This window comes from Acinonyx jubatus, chromosome A1 (assembly GCF_027475565.1).
Source record: "Acinonyx jubatus isolate Ajub_Pintada_27869175 chromosome A1, VMU_Ajub_asm_v1.0, whole genome shotgun sequence".
In the NCBI taxonomy this organism is placed as follows: domain Eukaryota; kingdom Metazoa; phylum Chordata; class Mammalia; order Carnivora; family Felidae; genus Acinonyx; species Acinonyx jubatus.
In genome coordinates, this window is record NC_069380.1 from 203,625,315 (window position 1) to 203,649,027 (window position 23,713).

The 23,713-nt window shown below is 40.4% G+C and overlaps 1 protein-coding gene across 9 annotated transcripts in view; it reads left to right on the forward strand.

Annotated features, from left to right (window-relative positions):
* PRKAA1 (protein kinase AMP-activated catalytic subunit alpha 1) overlaps positions 1 to 23,713 on the forward strand; it is a 45,704-nt gene that overhangs the window by 4,609 nt on the left and 17,382 nt on the right. For 3 of the 9 annotated variants that reach the window (XM_027075787.2, XM_027075789.2, XM_027075813.2), the window contains exons 1-3: positions 4,467 to 4,617; positions 21,637 to 21,778; positions 23,387 to 23,480. In XM_027075787.2, the coding sequence (XP_026931588.1) occupies positions 4,491 to 4,617; positions 21,637 to 21,778; positions 23,387 to 23,480 (363 nt within the window). In that variant the 5' untranslated portion in view covers positions 4,467 to 4,490. Of the gene's footprint in view, positions 1 to 4,466; positions 4,618 to 6,037; positions 6,170 to 6,525; positions 6,550 to 21,636; positions 21,779 to 23,386; positions 23,481 to 23,713 lie in introns of those variants that run through there. The other 6 variants (XM_027075804.2, XM_053201206.1, XM_027075792.2 and 3 more) reach the window with 5 other exon arrangements.

Consider the following 23,713-nt stretch of genomic DNA (forward strand, 5'->3'; position numbering starts at 1 on the left):
CTTTGGAGTAATAGGCCTACATTACCAGTATCATCCTGGATATCTTTACCTGAATGTCTTTGGATGCCCTAATGTTACAAATAGAATTGTAACATCCCAGTCCCCTAATAATCCCTCCAGAAGCCTAGGAGGTAACTAAGATTCCTTCCTTATCCTCTCTGTCCACACCAATCTCTGTACATTGCTCATTTCATGTCTACATGTGTCTGGAGTTTTGCCCTTTTCATAATAGTGCCTATCTCATCACTCCTTCACCAGATAATCACCAATTCTCCTGTTTTATCACCACTTTGGTCTTGCTCTTTTCCAATCCATCCTCCACACTGAATTCAGACTTTACAATTTTTTTCTAACAGTTAAAGTTTTCAACTCTGTAATGTATGCATAAGGTTCAAAAACAAAAAGTTAAGAAGGGTACAGAGGGAAAAGGGTGCCCCTTACACCTGACTTCTTGGTCACCCTCCTACCAAAGGTACAGATAGCCATCAATTTCTTTGGTAAAGAAAGTAATTCTAAAATGCATCTACTTCATATCTTCTGTGCCTCATTATAATGTCCAAATTGAGAAGTGCAAATGAGGTCTTTCAGGATTTACTCCTGTTTCTCTTTTGTTTCTTCTAGTAAGTCCCTCTGTACATGTCGATTTCATCCCCTGTAACTACTTTGTTCTTCTCCAAAAGCCTAAGGCTTCTTTCCATCTGTGATTTTACTTATGCTCTTCCCCTTACTGGGATCCCCATGTTCCCCCACACAATGCCACCCTTCTTTGAGTGTAGTGCAATATCCCTTACTATTCCCCTAACTATATTCAGGCTGAAGCCTTTGTGAACCTCCAAAGATAAAGGTTATGTATGCCTTCCCTTCATGAAACTCTTTTGAAAGGACCATATACAGGGGCACCTGGCTGGCTCAGTTGGTGGAGCATGGGACTCTTGATCTTGGGGTTGTGAGTTTAAGCTCTATGTTGGGTGTAGAGATTACTTAAAAATAAAATCTTTGGGGTGCCTGGGTGGCTCAGTTGGTTAAACAACTGACTCTTGATTTCAGCTCAGGTCACGATCTCACAGCCAAGAGACAGAGGCCCGCGTCAGGCTCTGCGTTGAGGGTGGGGCCTGCTTAAGATTCTCTTTCTCCCTCTCTCCCTCTGCTCCTCCCCCGTTTGCGTGTGCACATGCACGCTCTCTCTCAAAATAACCCCCCCCCCAAAAAAAACCTTTTTAAAAAAGAAATATATATGTGTTTTTATTATAGCACCTATCACATTGCCTTGTTGAAGGCAGTACAGTGTTCCTTTGTTTTTTGAGTCCTCAGAGTTTAGCAAACTAATACCTAGTTGTTATTGAATATTAGTTACAGTGTAACTACAAGTAAACTAAGGACATATGAAGCTGCATTAATAGAAGTGTGGTCTTAGAATTTTTATTTCTGGCTATCATATTCACTTTTTAATTTTTAATTTTAATTAATTTTAATATTTGTTTGTTTGTTTATTTGTTTATTTTGAGAGAAAGAGAGAGCGTGCACAGGGGAGGGGCAAAAGAGAGGGAGACATAGACTCTGAAGCAGGATCCAGGTTCTGGGCCGGCAGCACAGAGCCCGATGTGGGGCTTGAACCCACGAACCGTGAGATCATGACCTAAGCCGAAGTCAGACGCTTAACTGACTGAGCCACCCAGGCCCCCCCTGGCCACCATATTTAGAGAAAGAGATTGAAGAAGTGTAATATCCACCTGACAGTGTATGGTTTACTAACACTGTGATGGCCTTAAGAAAAGACCAAGAGAATGCACAGCTCCCTTAGACTCTCCAAAGCACCAAAAAGGAAACAGTCGACAATTACTTAGCTTCCTTATACCAGCGGTTTTCCACCGTGGTGTTGGGTCATTGTGGTGTGTTTCATCAGTGCCGAGATGTATGCAACTTGTTTGTACTAATAAAAGCTGAAGTACTGAAATCGGAAAACAATTTACTTTTCCCTCCCTCTTAAACAATGCGGAATCAAGGTTGCTCCTGTAAAGTCACTCCTGTCCACTTATATTCCAATATACTCTGCTGAGTATAGGGGCAGAGTTACAACTGATGGGTTTGGAAACTGGGGGTGAGCCACAGTTTGCCTTATCTTCACTTCTACCCTGTGACAATGTTGATTGAGCATGTGAATATTATCTGTCTTGGGTGGGAGAAATGTAGGGAACTATCACCCTAGACTATGAGCTCAAGGGTAGGGGCCACGAATTTTCATTTTGTATTTATCCACCGTGTGGCAGTGCTTGAAGAAAGAAAGGAGGAGGGTGTGTGGATGGATCAATGGGAGAATCAAAGGAAGAGAGGGTGGAAGAAAAGGTGACAAAAAACTTTTTAAAAGGAATGAAGGAAAGAGAAAAAGCAAAGGATTAAAGGAGACTTATTATTTACTTTCTTAGAAACTTAACTGAATTCAGTGTTTAACACAACATAAGGAAAAAAAAAAAAAAACCCAGCAATAAAAGCTGCTTAAACAGAGACTATGGGAGACCAAATAAGGCGACCTCTAAGTTCCTATTCGATTCTTTGATCTAAGATGCTAGGTTTTATTTCCCCAACAATGCTTTTGAGTAAACAGTGGCATTTAATGAATATTTATTAAATAAAATTATAATCTAAAACGTTATAGCAGAAACAAACTGATTTTTCTGTTAAAAAAAAGTTTGTATTACTTTTTAAATTGGGTTTTCATAGTTTTGTGGAGATTGACAATTGGTTTGCAAAATTCAGCTTCAGTTTGCTCCCTTGTAAGATCCTCTGTGGCTTAACCACAAAGGGCTGAGGTACTTTGTGATTTTTTTTCTTTTAGGTTAAAAGAAATAACAGAATTTTGCTAGGCTGAATTCTAGACATGATGCAAATTTAAAGTAATTTAAGATGATATTTCAGGGTAGGGGATTAAAGTTTTTTGGGGTGTGTGTGTGTGTGTGTTTTCCCTGAGAGAATCCAGCAAGCTATTTCTGCTTTGTAAAGATCCAAAATGTCTGAGCTGCAGAAACTCACAAGGCAAACAAGTAAAGGTGAAGAAACCAGACAGCAAAAATTACAACTGTGACCACTGCCCACCCCACAAATATGTCATAGCCAGACTTCTTCTTAAGTTTCTGGTCCTTCAGAATATGTACTGTCCATAAAAATTCATCCAAGGCTAGTTGTTAACTATTCTGTGTTTATTTGATCAAAAGCTCAAGCTTTTGCTTCTTCTGCGGTGCCTCGGTTGGAACAAAGCCGTGCTTAATGCATGTTACCTTGATTTCATAAATAGCATATAAAAATAAGAGGAACCGGGTAGCTTTGGTTAGGAAGAAAAAGGATAACATTTTTAGTCTCACTTTTTTATATTATTTTCTTGAAGAGCTCAACTCTTTGCCCACTGACACTGGCCCAAATGCTATGACTCTGCAAAATTGAGATATCTTGTTTTTTTAGACATTTGATTTTGCCCGTGTCAGCAGAATACAACTGAGTTGTGAACTGGCTTAACAATTTTAATTTGAATAAGCATACTTTCTCTACTTCCTCTGTGATATGGCACGATCACGTCTGTATAGATAATAGAGTAAATTTTACTCATTGCGGGTACAATACATATTTGTCGACTGATCTGGTTGATGCAACTGTAAGCCTTTTTTCAGTTCAGAGTCTACATTTTACCGACACCCGAAAAATACTAATTCCTATGTCTGTAACATCCCATTCCTGAGCAAACACACGTTCACAATATTCGCAACCTAATCCCTTCCAACAGAGCTTGCTTTTGGGAAGGAAATTTCAGAAAAAGCATCCAGAAGGAGGAAAGACCAACAACGCTACTTGAGCTGTCGAGGTGCCCAGTAACAACTTACTGGCTTAAAGTAACAACAACAACAACAAAGAGCAAGGGGAGGTGGGTGGAGAAAGGGGAAACTCCATCAAAGATGCAACTGACAACTCCCAGCGGCTTTTAGATTCCATCCGAACAGGAAAAACGAAAAGGTTAGAAAGCAGTGGCAGGGCGGTGTCCCCTGCCATGTTTCAATTCACGCTGCGCTAGTAACGAGCCACGCAACTGCTTCACCAGGGCGGGCTTCCTCAGTGCCCAACTCTCCCCTCGGAATCACGAGGAGATCGGTCCCCCTGCCCAGGAGGAACGACCGGGGGAGACCGCTGCCGGCACAAACTCCGCCGCGGAGCCGAGGGGCTGCCGCCCGCCCCCGCAGCCCAGGAAGCCCTCGCCCGCGCGCAGGTGGGCGGGCGCCCCAGGCCCAAACGAAGCCGCGCGAGGCAGGGGGTCCCGGCGGCCCTCGCAGCGACCCCCGCCCGCCCCGCCAGGGGGAGCGTCTGCGCCCGACGGCCGGCAGCGGGGACCCGGCGGGCGGCGCTGGGCGGCGGCCCCGCGGCGCGGCTGCCCTCCCGCGTCCCCACCCCCCGCCCCGCCCGCCCCCGGCGCGGCCCTGCCCGCCCCCTCCGCCCCCTCCCGCGGCGCCATGCGCAGACTCAGTTCCTGGAGAAAGATGGCGACAGCCGAGAAGCAGAAACACGACGGGCGGGTGAAGATCGGCCACTACATCCTGGGGGACACGCTGGGGGTCGGCACCTTCGGCAAAGTGAAGGGTGAGGACCCCCGCGGCAAGGGCGGGCCCCGGCCCGCGATCCGGGCGACTTCCGCCTTCCTCTTCTCTTCATCCTCCCCCCGCCCCGGCGTTCCTCCTCTGCCGGGCTCGGCAGCCCCCGTCCGGGCTCCAGCGGGAGCGGAGCCCGCGGCCCCGCCGCGGGACTGCGGCGCGACCCTCCCCGGCGGGGTGGGGGTGGGGAGGGGACCGGTCGCCATGGCGACGGCGCCGCGGCCGGAGGGGCTCGCCCGTGAGAGGGGCGGGGATGCGGAGGTGCGAACTTTCCCAGGTGGGGCAGTCTGGCGCTGGGTGCAGGCGCCGGGGTCTCGGCGCAGAGCCCGGGCGAGAGGGCCTCCCGCTCGCTGGGGCTGTGCTCCCCGGGCTCAGGGCCGGCCCATCGCTTCCCCGGGAGTCCTCAGTATTGTCCGTATTTCCGTCCTCTTTAGGAGGTTCTCGACTTACCTGCCCCGGCTGATTCTCAAGTGTGAAATGTGTCGTTCCCCTCCTTCCTCCGCCCCCGCCCCCTCCCAGCTAAGCTTGCTTTGGGCTTAGCTTACGGAATTCAAAAAAGAGGGCCATCTCGTCCGGAAGGATGACTAATTTTTTTCGAAGCAGTTAATGAATGTAAACTGGTCCTGTATTTGCGATGCATGGTTTATGTTTTGAATGCAGACTCCGTGCCTTTAGTGTTTCGGATTTATCAGTTTTGCAGTCTCTGTGTGCCAAACCTGGTAGGTAGTGCAGACGTTGCCTGCAGATAGTATTTATTAGCTCATTAATGTAGTTCGTTTCCATTTATTTGCACAGGATATTTTTAACAACTTAGTGCACATCATTTGAACTTTTTTAAGGAAAGTGGAATCTCTTATCCTTGTGTTTCAACACAATATTTTGGAAATAACAAACTTGATCTCCAGCCCACCAATTCTGGCACAAAAAGTGTTGTTTTTTTTTTTTTTTTCTTTTTAAGTGTATTTATTTATTTTGAGGGGCAGAGAGAGAGAGACGGGGAGAGAAAGAATCCCAAGCCGGCTCCACGCTGTCAGTACAGAGCCACGTGCTCCATGCAAACCTGACATCCTGACCTGAGGTGGAATCAAGAGTGAGTCCCTTAACTGATGGAGCCACCCAGGTGCCCATGGCACAAAAAGTTTAATTGCAAACCTTGTGAGACATAAGTTTTTTTTTCTTTAAAATATTTTACTTTGTTATTAGGGAGGTAGAGGAAGAAAGCATGGAACTGATAAATATAATTCATGCATTGGCTTTGGATAGATAATAACCTGTGACTTGCATATACTGAGCTCTTGGTAAATATTTGACTTGAAAGAACAAAAAAGTTGTGAAAGTCTGTGCAGTGAATTAACTAACTGAGCCTTGCTTTACCGGAGCTAAAATAAACATTTTCTGATTTTATCTAGGGATGGAAGAGGAGAACCCTTCCTTCTCTTGCTCTTTCTGAGTCATAGAACTGGAAAATTGCTGTATAGCCCACAGGGAAGCAACTGCCTAAGTCTTCTTATGAGAATCAGCAAGGCCAACAATGTAAGAAAGTAAGAAGCAAATGCCAGAATAGGGTAACAACAGCCATCAGGGTGGGTCTGTATTAGGCCAGTAAGATGTCTCTGTGCCCTTGAAGTTATTTATTTTGGGCTATGCTGTTTCTTTACTTGTTAGCAATCGCAAACTGCTTTTCCTTTTCAAGTATTTGTAAGACATGGTCATTAATGCCCCAAAATAGTCTTGATAACCTCACTCCTCCCAGGACTCTGCTTGGATTAGGATGCTCATCATTCTAATGTAGAACTGTGCAACGTCAGGTCTCATTTTCTTATTTGCTAGATGGCTTTTGGCATGGCAGATAGGAAAGCAAGAGGAAAATGTTCATGTTCTGGATTTGATCTGTGATGTGGCTGTAACATGAATCCCTCCAGTGAGTGCTGTTCTTTATCCTTCACTCTTTCACATGTGCCTGTGTCTTGAAGTACCAAATACTGTCAAAGTCAGCCTCTCCAAATTGACTAATATTGGCCAAATGTAGAAAGGCCAGTATTAGTCAAAGAATCGCATGTCTCATAGATAGGGTTAAATTTGTTCATAAATATATTAGTTGATATTAGTCAAAATCTTCAACCAGTGCTTTTTTTTTTTTTTTTTTTTTTTAAAGAGAGAGAGCGGGCATAAATGAGTGATGGGCAGAGAAAGGAGGAGAGAGAGAGAGAGAGAGAGAGAGAGAGAGAAGCAGGACTCATCCGAAGTGGGCCTTGTGATTTTTTTTTTTTTTTTACCCAAAGCGGGGCACCTGAAGCAGGGCTCAAGCTCACCTGTTGCAGGACTCGAACTCACGAACCATAAGATCACGATGATCTGAGCTGAAGTCAGATGCTTGACTGACTGAGCCACTCTCTTTCTGTGGTTCTCTCTCCAAAGCAAGGAAACCTCAGCCTACCTCTCATGAGTCTCATTGGCTCATACAGTCCCTGGGGTCGGGGATGCCAGGTGCTTGTGTTCCTAAGTAGGTACCAGCAAGGGAGATAGCATTACTCTTGGGAGGACCGTGGCCCACTGTTAGATGCGTGTGTGTGTGTGTGTGGTGGGGGCATCTTCTTATCTTCTTCTGAAGTACTTATTGGGAGACAGAATAAATACTTTACACAGAAATGGGCATTAATTGTTAGGAGAAAGAAAAGGGGGCCTAGATTCTCAGGGAGCCGGCAGAAATAACCTATGACAGTGGCGATGTTGGCAACTTTCACTAGCCTTAATTTGACAAGAATTTTTATGAATGCTACAATTAGCCATATATTTCAATGGAGATAATTCAGAGTATATGCAGCTTTTAAAATTAGTTATACACTTTGGTAAATTTAACATAGAAAAGGAATCTAATAGAAGATGTGATACTGATATGCAGAAAAATTCCTGATACGATATTTCATGCTTAGAGGGACTGTGAATTTGCAGTGATTATTTTGTTTTTTATTACAGTCTAAAAAAGTCCTTTGGTAACAATGCCAACGTTTTGAGGGGAAGGTTTAAACAGACAACTCGGGTTGGTTTGGGATTACGCTTGAATTATCTTTTTTATTTCCAAGTTCTCTTTTTTTTTCTTTCTTTTTCCTGGTTGTCAAGGTGTTAGTCTCCATTCCCGCACAGAGTCCACTCACTTTTCCCCAGGTACAACCATTATAAAAGAAAGCACATATGAGCACAGTCATGTTATTGTTGCGGTAAATTAAAATGGCACTTTCTGTTAAGTTTTCCAAGAGAAGAGAAGATGGTCTTTTTAGTGGTGTAGGTGGTCTCTAGCAAATGAGTTGTTTATACATATAATCTATTAATTAAGTTGGTATTTTTCTACATAAAACTGCAATTTCAGGTAAATAGGCCACTGTTCCCTTTGTGAATGAATCACAGTAGAAGTTATTTAAAAATTTAAGGAGGGTGCGTCTGCTGTAACTCTTAATCTTGGGGTCATGAGTTTAAGGCCCTACATTGGTATGGAGCTTACTAAAAAAAAATCTTTAAGGACAAAAAACATGTGTGTGTGTGTGTATCAGCATCGGTAGATCTCAAGTTTATAAGGGTAGGCCACAAAAAACAAAGAAGTAGAAGAACATGTACAGTCATGCTGTTTATATAATTTTTTTAAATTCTTTTTTGGGGGGTATTTGTTTATTTTTGAGAGAGAGAGAGAGAGCACGAGCAGAGGAGTGGCAGAGAGAGAGGGAGACACAGAATCCGAAGCAGGCTCCAGGCTCCTAGCTGTCAGCACAGAGCCTGACTTGGGGCTTGAACCCACGAACTGTGAGTTCATGACCTGAGCCTAAGTTGGACGCTCTACCGACTGAGCCACTCAGGCTCCCCATATAAATTTTAAAGTCATGCAAAAACACTCAGACATTCCTAATGCGAGTAAATTGGTACAGTATTTATTAAAGTTAACCCACCAATTCAACTTCTAGGAATTTATCTTATAGATACACTCCTGTGTGAAATAATGAGTTATTCATTGATACATTGTTTATAGATACAAGAGGTTGAAAGTAAGTTTTTTAATAGGATAGTAGTTGAATTATGGTCAGCTGTGCAGTGATACATCCTGCAAACGTTAAAAACAAAAGCAGGAGGCTTTATATAATTTGGGAACAATTTCTAAGGTGTATTTTTAGGGGAAGAAATACTGCTAGTCAAACAAATGTGTATAGTATACCTACCATTTGTGTATAAAAAAACAGGAGCCAAAAGGTATTTAAGTGTAACTACTTGCATATGTGTGGAGTGTTCCTTTAAAGATACACGTAAAACAGTTACATTAGTTGGTCAGTTACATTATATTAGATACACATAAAACAGCTACATTAGGTAGCAGGGGGACATTTCACTGTGTATCCTTTTGTACTGTTTAATTGTCTGGTGCAGGTATTACCTTTTGAAAAGAATGTATAAAATTTGTAGAAATAAACATAGGGAAAACATTGTTAAAATATTGTTTGTGTGTTCCTGTATGTGGAGCAGACAAACATTCAAGGTAGTGGTTACCTCTGGGAAGGGGGAGAGGAGCAAGGGATCTAGGAGGAGGCGTTCAGAGCTTCCCCTGCATTTGCATTTTTGCAGTGTTGTGTTGGCCGACTGGTGGTGGGTGGCACATGGCGGACATCTGGTTTGCCGTTTGGGATGCTTGAAGTGTTTTGTTAAGAAAACCTACCTTTCTCACATTTCCACCTTTTAAAACTCACTCCTCTCTAGGATTAAGTTATTTCCCTTCTGCTTTAAGATACGAGATTTTCTGACTCTTAGAATTTTAGAGTTGGTAGCTAATCGTTGACGAATCTGCTGTTCGTGTGAGGGAGATGTGAATTCTGGGAGCCTGTGCTGTGAGTGGCCTACAAGCCTTCCATGGCAGAAATACCCGTTTCCATTTTGTTCAAAAACGGTATCTTAGCACTACTGGAAAGCAGTGACAGTCTCAAGAGCAAATTTTGAGCTTTGGGAGGGGGGTGTGGTTGACTTGATGCCTATTTTGCCAACAATAGGGTCCGCTTGTTACTGTTGACTGACTGGAGCAGCAGTTAATTTGGCTGCAACTGAGTTTAGTCAATGCAGAATCTTTTGCTTAGTTTTGAGAAAGCAGTTCAGAGTTTGATACCGTGCCAAACCTTTTCCCCAGTTCTGCAGAGATAGATGGTAGAATATGTAGGTCTTAAGACTCGGAGTCAGAAGACCTATCCCAACTTGATCATATAATAGCTTTACTTCATCGAATTACATAATCGCTCAGAGCCTCCTAATTACCTGTATCATAGGTTTGTTGTGAGGCTCAAATGTGATAATGTGTTTTTTTCCTAAGCTGTTATATACTATATTTTCAAAAGTTTTATGCTACTGAAGTTCTAATATTGAAGTTTGTTGGTAATTGGGTTCAAGGCAAATATTTGTTCCCATAATTAAGGAAAAGAACAGATTACCGTATCATAGCTTTAAATTACCAAGCTTTTGCTGGGAAGAAAGAGGAAGAAAGACAATATTCAGAAGGGCTATTGCCTACTCTAAAAGAGAAAATATTTGAGTCATCAGTGTTGGGACATTATTTGAAAACCTCAGAGGGAAAAGCCTGTATCCAAAGAAGACAGATTAAAAATGTTTAACTAGTTTCTCTACCAGGTGCTTCAGAGCCATTATTGTGTTAATATTCATAGTGCTTTCCCAAAAGGGAGAACATACATCCTCTCCCAAATGTGTCTTCTGTCCTAGTATATTGTAGGGCATACTTCATAAAATTCATTGTGATAATTTTAGTTTTATGATTTTTCTAGCCTATAGAAAATTCAAATTCCCAAATTAGAACATTGGAGAGGGGGCTGTAAGAATTGACTCCTGATAGGCTGTGAAGGGGAGGACACAACTTCAAAATGCAGAAAACCATGGAGCTGGAACAAATAGCCTTAGGAGTAAGAGGTTCTATCCTGCTAACTCCCACAGATGTCACTGTGTGAAGGCACAGGGGAATAAATGACGCTCATACAAGGTGAACATTTGCTTGGTTCCCATTCATTTTGTACAGTGTATCCCATTTAAGAATTCTGGGCATGTGTAGTACAGATTAGAAAACCTGTTTTCAGAAAAGATTACTTTTGTTAACTTGTTAATTTTAATGGTGAATTTCAAATATGAGAAAAAACTATTCGTTTCCTAGGGCTGCAGTAACAAAGTACCACAAACTGAGTGGTTTAGAACAACAGAAATTTATTCTTTCATAGTTCTGGAGGCCTAAAGTCCGAAATTAAGGGGTTTGTAGGGTTATACTCCTTCTGAAGGCTCTTGGTGAGAATCTTTTCCTTGCCTTTTCCAGCTTTTGGTGGCTCCTGGTGTTTCTTGGCTTGTGGTAGCAAAACTGTAGTCTCTGCCTTTGTCTTCCAGTGGCCTCCTGTAGGTGTGTCTGTGTTCTCTCTTCTTATTTAGGACAACATTCATTAAATACAGAACCCACTCTAAAGCTAGGATGATTCATTTTGAGATCCACACCTGATTACATTTGCAAATACCCTATTTCCACATAAGATCACATTCTGGGCTGTAGGGGCATTATTCAACCCACTACACTTGCCATTTTATATGCTTTTGGTTTTATGATCTTGGTTTCTCCCTTATAATACTTTAATGTTTGAGAGACTTTTTAAAACTTTTTGAAAACAATATTTATTTATTTTGAGAGAGAGAGAGAGAGTGAGCGCGTGAGCGAGCACACACGTATTTGTGTGCTCTTGTGAGCAGGGGAGGGGCAGAAAGAATCCCAAGCAGGCTTCATGCTGTCAGCACAGAGCCCAACGTGGGGCTTGATGTTACAAACTGAGATCATGACCTGAGCCAAAATCAAGAGTCGGACGCTTAACTGACTGAGCCACCCAGGTGCCTCAGTTTTTGAGAAACTTTCAATTGGTTTGCTAGAATGAATAAAGTGTGTTCTTGGTATCTTGTCTTAAAATGTTGAAATTGATGAGGGCAGGTTTTTGGTAGACTGAATTAATTTTCTAGTACAGGAAAAAGATCACAGGAGCGGTGCCAGACACATAGTAGGTGCAGGTACTCAACTATTTCTTCTTTTTTTAATTTTTAATTTATTTTTTAAATTTACCTCCAAGTTAGTTATCATATAGTGCAACAATGATTTCAGGAGTAGATTCCTTAATGCCCCTTACCCATTTAGCCCATCCCTCCTCCCACAACCCTTAGTTTGTTCTCCGTATTTATGAGTCTCTTATGTTTTTGTCCCCTTCCCTGTTTTTATATTATTTTTGCTTCCCTTCCCTTACGTTCATCTGTTTTGTCTCTTAAAGTTCTCAGATGAGTGAAGTCATACGATTTTTGTCTTTCTCTGACTGACTAATTTCCCTTAGCATAATACCCTCCAGTTCCATCTACGTAGTTGCAAATGGCAAGATTTCATTCTTTCTGATTGCTGAGTAATACTCCATTGTACAAATATACCACATCTTCTTTATCCATTCATCCATCGATGGACATTTGGGCTCTTTCCATACTTTGGCTCTTGTTGATAGTGCTGCTATAAACATGGGGGTGCATGTGTCCCTTCGAAACAGCATATCTGTATCCCTTGGATAAATACCTAGTAGTGCAATTGCTGGGTTGTAGGGTAGTTCTATTTTTAATTTTTTGAGGAACCTCCATACTGTTTTCCAGAGTAGTTGCACCAGTTTTCATTCCCACCAGCAGTGCAAAAGAGATCCTCTTTCTCTGCATCCTTGCCAACATCTGTTGTTGCCTGAATTGCTAATGTTAGCCATTCTGACTGGTGTGAGGTGGTATCTCATTGTGGTTTTGATTTGTGTTTCCCTGATGATGAGTGATGTTGAGCATTTTTTCTTGTGTTGGTTGGCCATCTGGATGTCTTCTGTATAGAAGTGTCTATTCATGTCTTTTGCCCATTTCTTCACTGGATTATTTGTTTTTTGGGTGTTGAGTTTGAGAAGTTCTTTATAGATTTTGGATACTAACCCTTCATCTGATATGTCGTTTGCAAATATCTTCTCCCATTCCGTTGGTTGCCTTTTAGTTTTGCTGATGGTTTCCTTCGCTGTGCAGAAGCTTTTTATTTTAATGAGGTCCCAATAGTTCATTTTTGCTTTTGTTTCCCTTGCCTCCAGAGACATGTTGAGTGGTACTCAACTATTTCTTAATGAACAAAGTTTTAGAATAACTCTTATTGGCATGTGAGAATTCAGTCTATTATTCTTTTCAAAATTGTGAGCCTATAAATTAAGGATTCCTCTGATATGTTCAACTTCTTAGACTTATCCTTTATTAAAAGGATATCTGTATCTGTATTATTATACTATGTAATGCCCTTTTAGGATTATCTTTTTAGGGGTGCTTGGGTGGGTCAGTTGGTTAAGTGTCCGATTTCAGCTCAGGTCACGATCTTGCAGTCTGTGAATTCCAGCCTGCGTCGGGTTCTGTGCTGACAGCTCAGAGCCTGGAGCCTGCTTAGGATTCTGTGTCTTCCTCCCTCTCTCTCTCTGCCCCTCCCCTGCTCATGCTCGCTCGCTCTCTCTCAAAAATAAATAAAACAATAAATTTAGAAAAGGATTATCTTTTTAAAAAAGTTATCATGGGGTACCTGGATGGCTCAGTTGGTTAAGTGTCCGACTTGGGCTCAGGTCATGATCTGACGGTTCCTGGATTCGAGCCCCACGTCGGGCTCTGTGCTCACAGCTCAGAGCTTGGAGCCTGCTTCATATTCTGTGTCTCCCTCCCTCTCTGTTCTTCCCCAGCTCACAGTCTGTCTTTCTGTCTGTCTGTCTCTCAACAATACATAAACATTTAAAAAAATTTAAAAATAGCTTTATAAAAAAATTAAAAAGTTATCACATTTCACTTACTGTTTTGGGGAAAGCACAAGTTTTTGAGCTAGATCTGGGTTCATGTTTTGATTTTACTAACCACCAGCTATAGGCCTTTGGGCAAGTTATTTCATCTTCCTGTGCCTCAGTTACCTGTCAAGTGTTGCTAATAATATCAGTCTTCCAGAGTTGGTTAGAGTTAGAGGGTCAGTAGGTTTGGACACAAAGTGGCTGTGTCATCATGCCTATTAATTACTAAGTTGTGTATCTTAATTAAATTGTTATGTGTTGCAAATCAATTAGATTTATATTTAAAAATAGTATTTGTTTACAAAAATGTGATTTAAGCTGAGTCAAATTACTCTGCGCTCTTCTATGACTGAATAAGCGTTCCTATAGTTTTTAGGTATTAGGTGAAATCACCGTCCAAGGACTTGGTGCCAAGTGTATATGTCTAGCCTAATATGTTGAAAATTAACCAAAGTCAGGAAAGGGTCGAACTTTGGAAGCTAGAAATCTCAGGATTGATGGTTGATGGAAGGGGGAAGGATGGAGCAGGTTGGTGGAATTGAAGCTTATGAGGATGGGAGCTAGATGGATAGAAATCATAGCTATTAATTATTTAGCACTTATTATGTGCTTAAAGGGATGCTACTGACTCTAAGTGGATAAGGGGCACAAATCAAAGAGCTGAGATAATTTGCCGTGTGTGGATTAAACCAGAAAATTTAGAGCTGATTAGATAGGGAGAGGGGGCAGGTCTGGGAGCGATTGAAAATAAATAGCCCTAAATGGTAATAGCCACCATTTATTCATCAAGCATTTACTGTGCTGGACACTGTGAAAGTGCTTTACAAACCCTACCTCATGTATTCCTTATAGTCACCCTTGTGTATGTGGTATTCTTATTTTTACAGACAACTGAATAGAAGGTTGAAGTTACTTAACTTTCCCAGGTCAAACATTTAGTAAATACCTTCATACACAGAACCCAGGTCTGTGTGACTACAAAGTCTATGCTTTGTACACAGACTGTCTTCTTATGTGAAAGGAGAATGGGGCATTCAACCTGTTACTGAAAAATGTGAATCTAACACCCATCGTTTTTTCTTCCTTTGGGATTTTTGAATTGTAAAGAATATAAAACAGTAAGTAAAATATGAAAAAAAAAACCACTATAGAATAACTTTTAATTTTGGTACATTATCATTTTCTTTTTTTTTTTAATTTTCTTTTTTCTTTTTTAAAATGTACATCCAAATTAGTTAGCATATAGTGAAACAGTGATTTCAGGAGTAGGTTCCTTAATGCCCCTTACCCATTTAGCCCACCCCCGCCTCCCACAACCCCTCCAGTAACCCTCAGTTTGTTCTCCATATTTAAGAGTCTCTTATGTTTTGTCCCCCTCCCTGTTTTTATATTATTTTTTGTTTCCCTTCCCTTGTGTCCATCTGTTTTGTCTCTTAAAGTCCTCATATGAGTAAAGTCATATGATTTTTGTCTTTCTCTGACTAATTTCACTTAGCATCATACCCTCCAGTTCCATCCACGTAGTTGCAAATGGCAAGATTTCATTTTTTTGATTGCCGAGTAATCCTCCATTGTGTATAGATACCACATCTTTATCCATTCATCCATCGATGGCCATTTGGGCTCTTTCCATACTTTGGCTATTGTTGGTAGTGCTGCTATAAACATCGGGGTGCACGTGCCCCTTCAAAACAGCATACCTGTATCCCTTGGATAAATGCCTAGTAGTGCAATTGCTGGGTCGTAGGGTAGTTCTATTTTTAATTTTTGAGGAACCTCCATACTGTTTTCCAGAGTGGCTGCACCAGCTTGCATTTCCAGGCACATTATCATTTTCATAGAAATATTTTTGGTATAGGTAGACAATGTAGAATACATATGTTTTTGTTTGCTCTTTTCATGATTATAAGAACATTTTCTATAGTCTTCCTCTGAGAGAGAGTTAGAATAACAATGTATTAAACTGTTCTCTAAAATTGGTCATTTAGTCTTTTCTTAAATAAAACACTATAATAAAAATAATTATGTACATGTTAAAATGTACTTAATTCTAAGTTAAATTCCGAGGAACTATATAAAAAATATATATCACTCTTTCTCTTAAAAACATTTTTTTAAATGTTTATTCATTCTTGAGATAGACAGAGCATGAGTGGGGGAGGGGCAGAGAGAGAGGGAGACCCAGAATCCCAAGCAGGCTCCAGGTTCTGAGTTATCAGCACAGAGCCTGACGCAGGGCTCAAACCCACAAACCGTGAGATCATGACCTGAGCCAAACTCGGACACTTAACCAACTGAGCCACCCAGGTGCCCCAAAATCACTCTTAATGCAGTCTAGTATATCAGCTTTTCTTCCCGTAAAATGTTTCTATTGGTTTGCCAGCCATGAAAAAGGAATTAGTGCACTAATTTTCCCTTAAAAAAACAAACTGATCATGTACCCTGCTTATTTACTTAGTTGTGTGTGTGTGTGTGAGAGAGAGAGAGTCAGAGAGGTTGAATTTGATCTCTACAGTGGCTGTTACGACACCTTTCTCCTCCCTGTTACTGTTCAATTTTTGTTTGAATACTATTTGTACAGTCATACTTCTGTGATTTCTGTTGTTTCAGAAATGAAGATATGCCTCTATTTCTTCTAAGTAATCTCTAATTTGATGAAATGCTCAGGTATTAGAACAACGTCTTTAGTCGTACTTTGGTTATTGATTTCGTTCTGTTTACTTACTCTTTTACTGGGGAGGGACTTCTATTATTCATAGGTGGAATAGTATTTATTCTCTACTCGCTATTACTCATGAGTTGAATTTCACTTGATTTCTTGTTCTTTTTCTATCAGCATCCATCCTTTGAGTGCTAATTTTGATTTCTTCCTAATTTTTGGTATGTTTACAATAAAATTTTCTCATATTTTTACAACTTACTGCTTTCTAATTGTTGTAAAATTCATCTTGCTCTGCTCTTCCTTTTATATTTCCTTTTTTGTTTAAAAGATTTTATTTTATTTATTAAAAATTTTAAAAAATATTTATTTTTGAGAGATAGAGAGACAGAATGTCTCGGTGGAGGAACAGAGAGAGAGGGAGACACAGTCTGAAGCAGGCTCCAGGCTCTGAGCTGTCAGCACAGAGCCCAAGGTGGAGTTCCAACCTACAAACTGTGAGATCATGACCTGAGCTGAAGTAAGATGCTTAATTGACTGAGCCACCCAGGTGCCCCTTTATTTTTATTTTTTTTAAATGGGCCTAATGCCCAGTGCAGAGCCCAGTTCAGGGCTTGAACTCAAAACCCTGAGATCAAGACCTGATCTGAGATGGAGAGTAGGACGCTTAACTGACTGAGCCACCCAGGCACTCCTTAAAAGATTAAAATTATTTAAAATAATTTAAACATAAATGTTTGAGTAATTTCTACACCCAGTGTGGGTTCGAACTTACAACCCTGAGATCAAGAGGCGCATGCTCTACTGACTGAGCCAGCCAGATGCTCTAACTTCTGTATTTCTTATCACCTTGTGATAGTTAATTTTTTCTACAACATTCATGTATTCTTGGGTTCATGTTTTAAATGTTCATGTTTTAATTAATGTCTGTTCTTCTTGCTTTATTCTTTTGTACTTTAAAAAACTTTTTGGTTTTTCCTACCTTACAGTTATTTTGGTCATCTTCAGAGGCCAGGAAGGTCCCAGGGACCCAGGTTGCTTTTGGTCAGTTCTGTTTTCTGTGGCAGTGTTAACTGGTATGTAGCAGATGTTCAGTACATGAAATGAATTTGAAAGAATACTTTGAGTCTCTTTTGCAGTTCCTTCTTTAATGATAGAATGCACATCTGGAGTTTTGATAAGACCCATTGTTTCTTGGGTGCCTGGGTGGCTCAGTTGGTTGAGTGACCTACTCTTGATTTTGGCTCAGGTCATGATCCCAGGGTCATGGGATCCCTGACATGGGATCAAGCCTTGCGTCAGGTTCCATACCGAGTGTGAAGTCTGCTTAAGGTTCTCTCCCTGTCTTCCTCAGCCCCTCTACTTTGTGCATGCTCTCTTTAAAAAAAAAAAAAAAAAAAAAAAAGACTCTGTTGTTGCATAGTTAATCTGGGTTGAGATTAAGTTGAGCAGGGTATCCTATGAGAGGAGACTGGTTGATTTGTGATGAATTGGGAGTTCAGTCCCAAATGGATTCTGCTTTAACATTCCTTCTGATTCAGAGTCTGCCAGTAGTATCCAGTATTGTGGCTATTTCCCAGTCCTGTTTCAGCTATGCAGTTAATGGGAGAGAGTTTCTACTAAGCCATTGCTTGGAGATTTTGGGGGTAGTTCAGACAGATGAGATTACTACTTCAGGTATCAATAAACTAGGTCTCAACAAACTAAGATACTTCCTGAATTAGGGTTTAACAGTCAATTTGACTGCACTTAATCACATCTGATTGGTATAGGAGATTGGAGAAAGCCTTATCCGAAATTAGAATGTGCTTCCAATTTTCAGTCCCATTTCAGCTGTGATTATAGGTTTTTCTTTGTTACTGATTTCATGTGTATTTAGTTTTTGATGGAAGTATGTCCAGTGTATTCCTATTCTACCATCTTTCAGGAAAGTTCTATATTTTCTTAGCCATGGGTGGTTTTGAGATTAGTCAAGCTATACAAATGGTGGTTATAAGAAAATTTAGAGATTCCATTTACATTGTAGTAGTTTGAAACTGGCATTTTTGATTCTGTGATAATGCTTTGGGTTAGGGTAGACTATGTTGCAGTTGTATATTTGTTCACTTGCTGGGAAGATGTACATTCCAGAGGTATTGTGCGGGTTAAAGAATCTGGACAAAGTAGGAGGTGAATTTAGGTGATAAATTGTATTTTTGAGAAGGATTGAGACTTACTGTGACTTAAACAGTTTTCTTGGAGTCTTAATGCTTTTTTCTGCAAGTGTGAAATACTTGTATAACTTACCTTGGATTTAATATTATTAATTAAAACATTTAAGGAAAATAGCAAATGCTTAAAAAAATTCGAAGTAATTAGAAACTACCCCATCCCCTGACCTTCTCAACTGAAGGGAGCGTGGGGGGCAGAGAAGCCCATCACTCATTGTCTTGGTTGGCCTGGTGGAGGGAAAATGTTGAATTATTGAAAACCATTGGACTAGATGATCTGTAAGGTTCTCTTTTGATCTAAAATTTTATTGTTAAGTCACCAAGAGCACCTATTAAGTGAGGAGCAAGCAGTGAATTTTGTCTTTAGAAAGCTAATTTAATTATCTTGTTGCTCCCCTGCTTAAAAACATGCAGTGGTTCATAATCCTTGAGGGTTTCTAAAAGGTGGGCAGGCTCAACTCCATCCCAAATCCCAGATCAAGCAGGAAAGCCTATTTAGATTGGAATAATGAGAAAAAGTTCTTGTTTAAAGTAATGTTTTAAACACAAGAAGTTTAAATCTTTTTTTAAAAAACTTATTTATTTTGAGAGAGAGAACACATGCTCATGTGGGCATGCATGAGCAGGGGAGAGGCAGAGAGAGAGAGGGAGAGAGAGAGAATCCCAAGCAGGCTCCATGCTGTCGGTGCAGAACCCAAGGTGGGGCTCGATCCCACAATCTTGAGATCACAACCTGAGCTGAAATCGACAGTCAGATGTTTGACCGACTGCCACCCAGGCACCCCTAAACACAAGAAATTTAAATTATCAATATTGAGTTTTCAACTTGGAAATGATAAAAAGTATCATAATTATCTGCTAAGGGCTGCCATAACAAAATACCTCAGCCAGAATGGCTTGAACAGCAGTTTATTTTCTTACAGTCTGGAGGCTAAACATCGGAGATCAAGGTTTCAGAAGGGTTGATGCCTTCTGAGGCTTTCTCCTTAGCTTGCAGATGGCTGCCTCTTCCCTCTGTCCTCCCAGGGTTTCCCGTGTGAACCCCTGCTCTCTCTCTCTCTCTCTCTCTCTCTCTCTCTCTCTCTGTGTACAGATTTACTCTTATAAAGATACACCAGTCAGGGGGTATTCAGACCTACCTGATCTATTTCAACAGTCACTTTTTTACAGGCCCTATTTCCACGTACTGTCACATTCTGAGAGGGAGGGTTCCAACATGAATTTTGGGGGGAGACACAATTCAGCACATAACATACATAAATAACTAAGAAGGAATTTCTTATTTATCATTACCTTTGCCTTTCAGTTGGTAATTACCAAGATCACCAGGGAAAGCTCTCAGCTATTGGTCTTGGTCTTACAAACTATGTTCTACTTTAGAAGACAGCATTTTCTTCCTAAAAAGCTAAAACCCTAAACCACTTATTTAAAAAAAATTGATACATGTATATTTCAAAAAGTCAAATAGTGCTAAGAGGTGTATTTATAAAACAATTCCTTACCCACACTCTCAACTCTTAGCTGTTTTTTCTTGTATTTATCTCTAGGTTGTTGTTGTTTTTTTAAACCTCCATATTTCAAATTGATCCATGCATGTGTACAAACTATTTCTTAATTCTTGTCAGATTTTTATTGTTGTTGAGTTTCTGTTAGAGTAGATATGGATTTCAGTTCTCTTACACCTTTCCTCTACACCTTCATTCTCCTAATAATTATATCATAGTTAAAAAACCCTACATTTAGCATTTCATAATTGTGACTGTGTAAAAACTATATGCCAAGGCAATACTGTGACTATATATATTTTTTAAATGTTCATTTATTTTGAGAGGGGGCTGGTAGAGAGAGAGAGGGAGACAGAGAATCCCAAGCAGTTTTCATGCTCGGTGTGGAGTCCATTGTGGGGCTTGATCTTATGACCCCAAGATCATGACCTGAGCTGATATCAAGAGTCGGATGCTCAACTGAGCCACCCAGGTGCCCTGTGACTATATTTTCTTACATTACTTTTAATTTTTCCTGGAGTTATTAAGTTAACCTTGGTTTGTCCATTTTCTTAGTTTTCTTTAAACCTGAGGCTAAATTTCTTGTATCTTCAAATGCTTTTGTAAAATCTCTCTCAATACAGCATTCCAAACTTTCAAACCTATAAAATAATTTATCTGCCCCCTTCCCCCCCCCCCCCCCCCCATCTTGGCTCCTCTGTCACATTTCTGTCTGGATTTGTTGCCTCTAGGCCTTCTACACATCTGTTACCTAGGACTTTGCTTCATTACCATATTGGAGATCTCTTAGTTTTTCTCCTATATTTGATCCCTTCTTTAGTGGATATTATCTTTCTTCATTTTCTTCCTAATTTTGATAGAATATATATTCTCCAGTAGGTTCTAGGGAAAGGGTAAATAAAAGCTAAAATTTTGGAGACTAAATCCTATTATTACCATTGATTATCTGGGCATAGCATTCAGAATTGAAAGAAAATCACTGAAATTTTTTATTCTTGGGGCACTTGGGTAGCTCAGTTGGTTAAGCGTCCGACTTTGGCTCAGGTCATGATCTCATGGTTCATGAGTTTGAGCCCTGTGTTGGGCTCTGTGTGGACAGCTCTGAGCCTGGAGCCTGCTTCAAATTCTGTGTCTCCCTCTCTCTCTCTGCCCCGCCCCTGTGCACACTTTCTTTCTCTCTCAAAAATAAAAACATTAAAAATTTTTTTTTAATTTTATTCTTAAAAATAGAAATGGCATGCTCATGAACTGAAATTTGAATGGTTCAAGGGGTTATGGAGAGGGGGAGTGTGTCTGTGGCATGAGGGCATTTTGGGGGATTATGGAACTATTCTGTATTTGATTCTAATGGTGGCTTTACCAGTTACTATATGTTCAACTTCATAGAACTGTTCACCAAAAGCAAAAAGTTCAGTTTTTTTTTTAAAGTTCAGGTTGTATGTATGATAGCTTAAGAATTAAAAAATCGGAATTTAAAAGTGCAAAAAAGTATATAGCAAAAAGGAAGTCTCTTCTTTCTCTCTGTGTTAGCTTTCCAGTTTTCCTTTCTGGAAGAAACCACTGTTACCAGTTTCTTATGTATTCTCCCACTTAATCACTCTTGAACATGTAAACAACATTTAGAGGCAAATCAGGTAGAATTGAAAGGAACTTAAATTTGCTCAGTATTTTCTGAGAGTGCAAACTCTTAGAATACATGTAAATATGTTATTAATCAAGCCTGGCACTAACTGGTTAAAATTATTTCTCCTACAGTTGGCAAACATGAATTGACTGGACACAAAGTTGCTGTGAAGATACTCAATCGACAGAAGATTCGAAGCCTTGATGTGGTAGGAAAAATCCGCAGAGAAATTCAGAACCTCAAGCTTTTCAGGCATCCTCATATAATTAAACTGTAAGAACTGATTGCATTAAATGTAGTCATATCATTTTAAAATAATTTTTGGTAACCAACTTACTCTGACAAGTGAGAAGGATGACTGACATTTCTTGAATCTTCCTCAAGATTTAAAGATTTTTGCCTGTTCATGTATTTATCTATATCTAACCCTGTTCTTGGTCACCTAAGCCTGTGTTCATGTTTTGCCCTTGTGCTTATCAGCTGTTACCTTTCTCATTCTTTCTTGTCTTCTGGACATGCCTTTCTGATAGATAACTTTCTGTGGCCCTGTTGCTGTAGAACCAACAATGATTTGCTAGTAAAAACTCTTGACATCCAAATTTCCACATGATGTCACTTAGCCAGTAGAAAGGGTGTTCCCCTGTACTGCTTATATCTGAGAAAACAAATAATGACCGATAAAATTTTAGGACTCCGGTATTTCAGAAGGGCAGTGATATTATGGTTGTTTTACAGTGGCCAATTGTAGGGTCTCCATATAACTTACTTATTGCTCAGTTTTCTCATGCGGGCTGTCAGTGACAACTGCTTACCTTTTGTACTGAATGAGCTGACTCAAAATTTGTTTCACTCTCCTCTCTTCTCATTTGCTGAGGTGCTGTAGTTTTAAGTGCTGTCCATATGCTGATGACTTCTCCATACACATCTCCTGCTTTGTTACCTCTTCCCCTAACTCCAGATCCCTCACTCACTGCGTACTTCACATCCCCATGGGGATGCTAGAGCTGAACTTTCTGTTACCCTCCCCCAAGCCTGCTCTTCCCACAGCTGTCACCCTCTGTGAATATCCAGTTCCTTAGGGCAGAGACTTAGGAACCATCCTGAACTTCCTGTCATCCATTCCATTTCTTTCTTCAAAATCTATCTAGAATCCGAGTGTTCTCAATTCCTTCATTACCATCAGCCTAGTTTGAGCCACTGTCATCTCTGTCACAGACTCCTGCAGTAGACTATTGCTTCCACATTTACCATCCCATCAGTTCTTCATGTTGTTGCCATAAATTAAAGTTTCCTTTTTAAGAGATCAGATCACATGACTACTTTGCTTAAAACCTTTAATAGCTTTGCATCTCCCTTAGAGTAGAAGTCATGCCTCATCGTGGTTTGTAAGGTTCTGTCCTCTGGTCTCCAGTTAGCTTTTTGAGTCCACATCCTATTTCTTTCTGCCAGCTCACTCTGCTCTAGCCGTCTTACTATTCCTCAAACGTGCCAGACAGACTTGTACCTCGGGGCCTTTGCACTTGCTGGCTCACCTTCTTCCTAGATCGTGGTATGGTTTGCTCCCTTCCATCAGGTTCTGCTCAAATGTTACTTTATTGGACAGTAGTCCTTCCTTAAATGCCCTGTGTGAGAGGTTCCTCGTAGTTTGTTTTATTTCTCTTCATAGCAAGTTCTACCACCTGAGATATTGCTTATTTATTTAGTGTCTGTTTCCTGGCTCCTGGAACATGAACTCCATGAAGGCAGAGAATTTGTTTTGTTCCCTGCAGCTTTCCCGGATTCTAGCACAGTGCCTGCTATATTATAGGCACTTAGTAAATATTTACTGAATGATGAATATACATGTTTTAATATTGGTAGATAAATGTTTTCTCTCACCAGGTACCAGGTCATCAGTACACCATCTGATATTTTCATGGTGATGGAATATGTCTCAGGAGGAGAGCTATTTGATTATATCTGTAAAAATGGAAGGGTAAGCAGTTCTGATTTAATCCTGTATATATTTTGTAACTCCCCTTATTCCTTACTAGCTTCAAAATGTCAGAGAGCAATTTTGTTAAGAGGTCTACTTAATAACCAGTTTCCTTAGTCATATATTTGTCTAGAATCATAGACGATTTAGAGTTAGAAAAGACCTTAAAGACTATTTCCTTAGTCTACTTACATGGAAGTGGAAGCTGAGACTCACGATTTATAGATTTACTC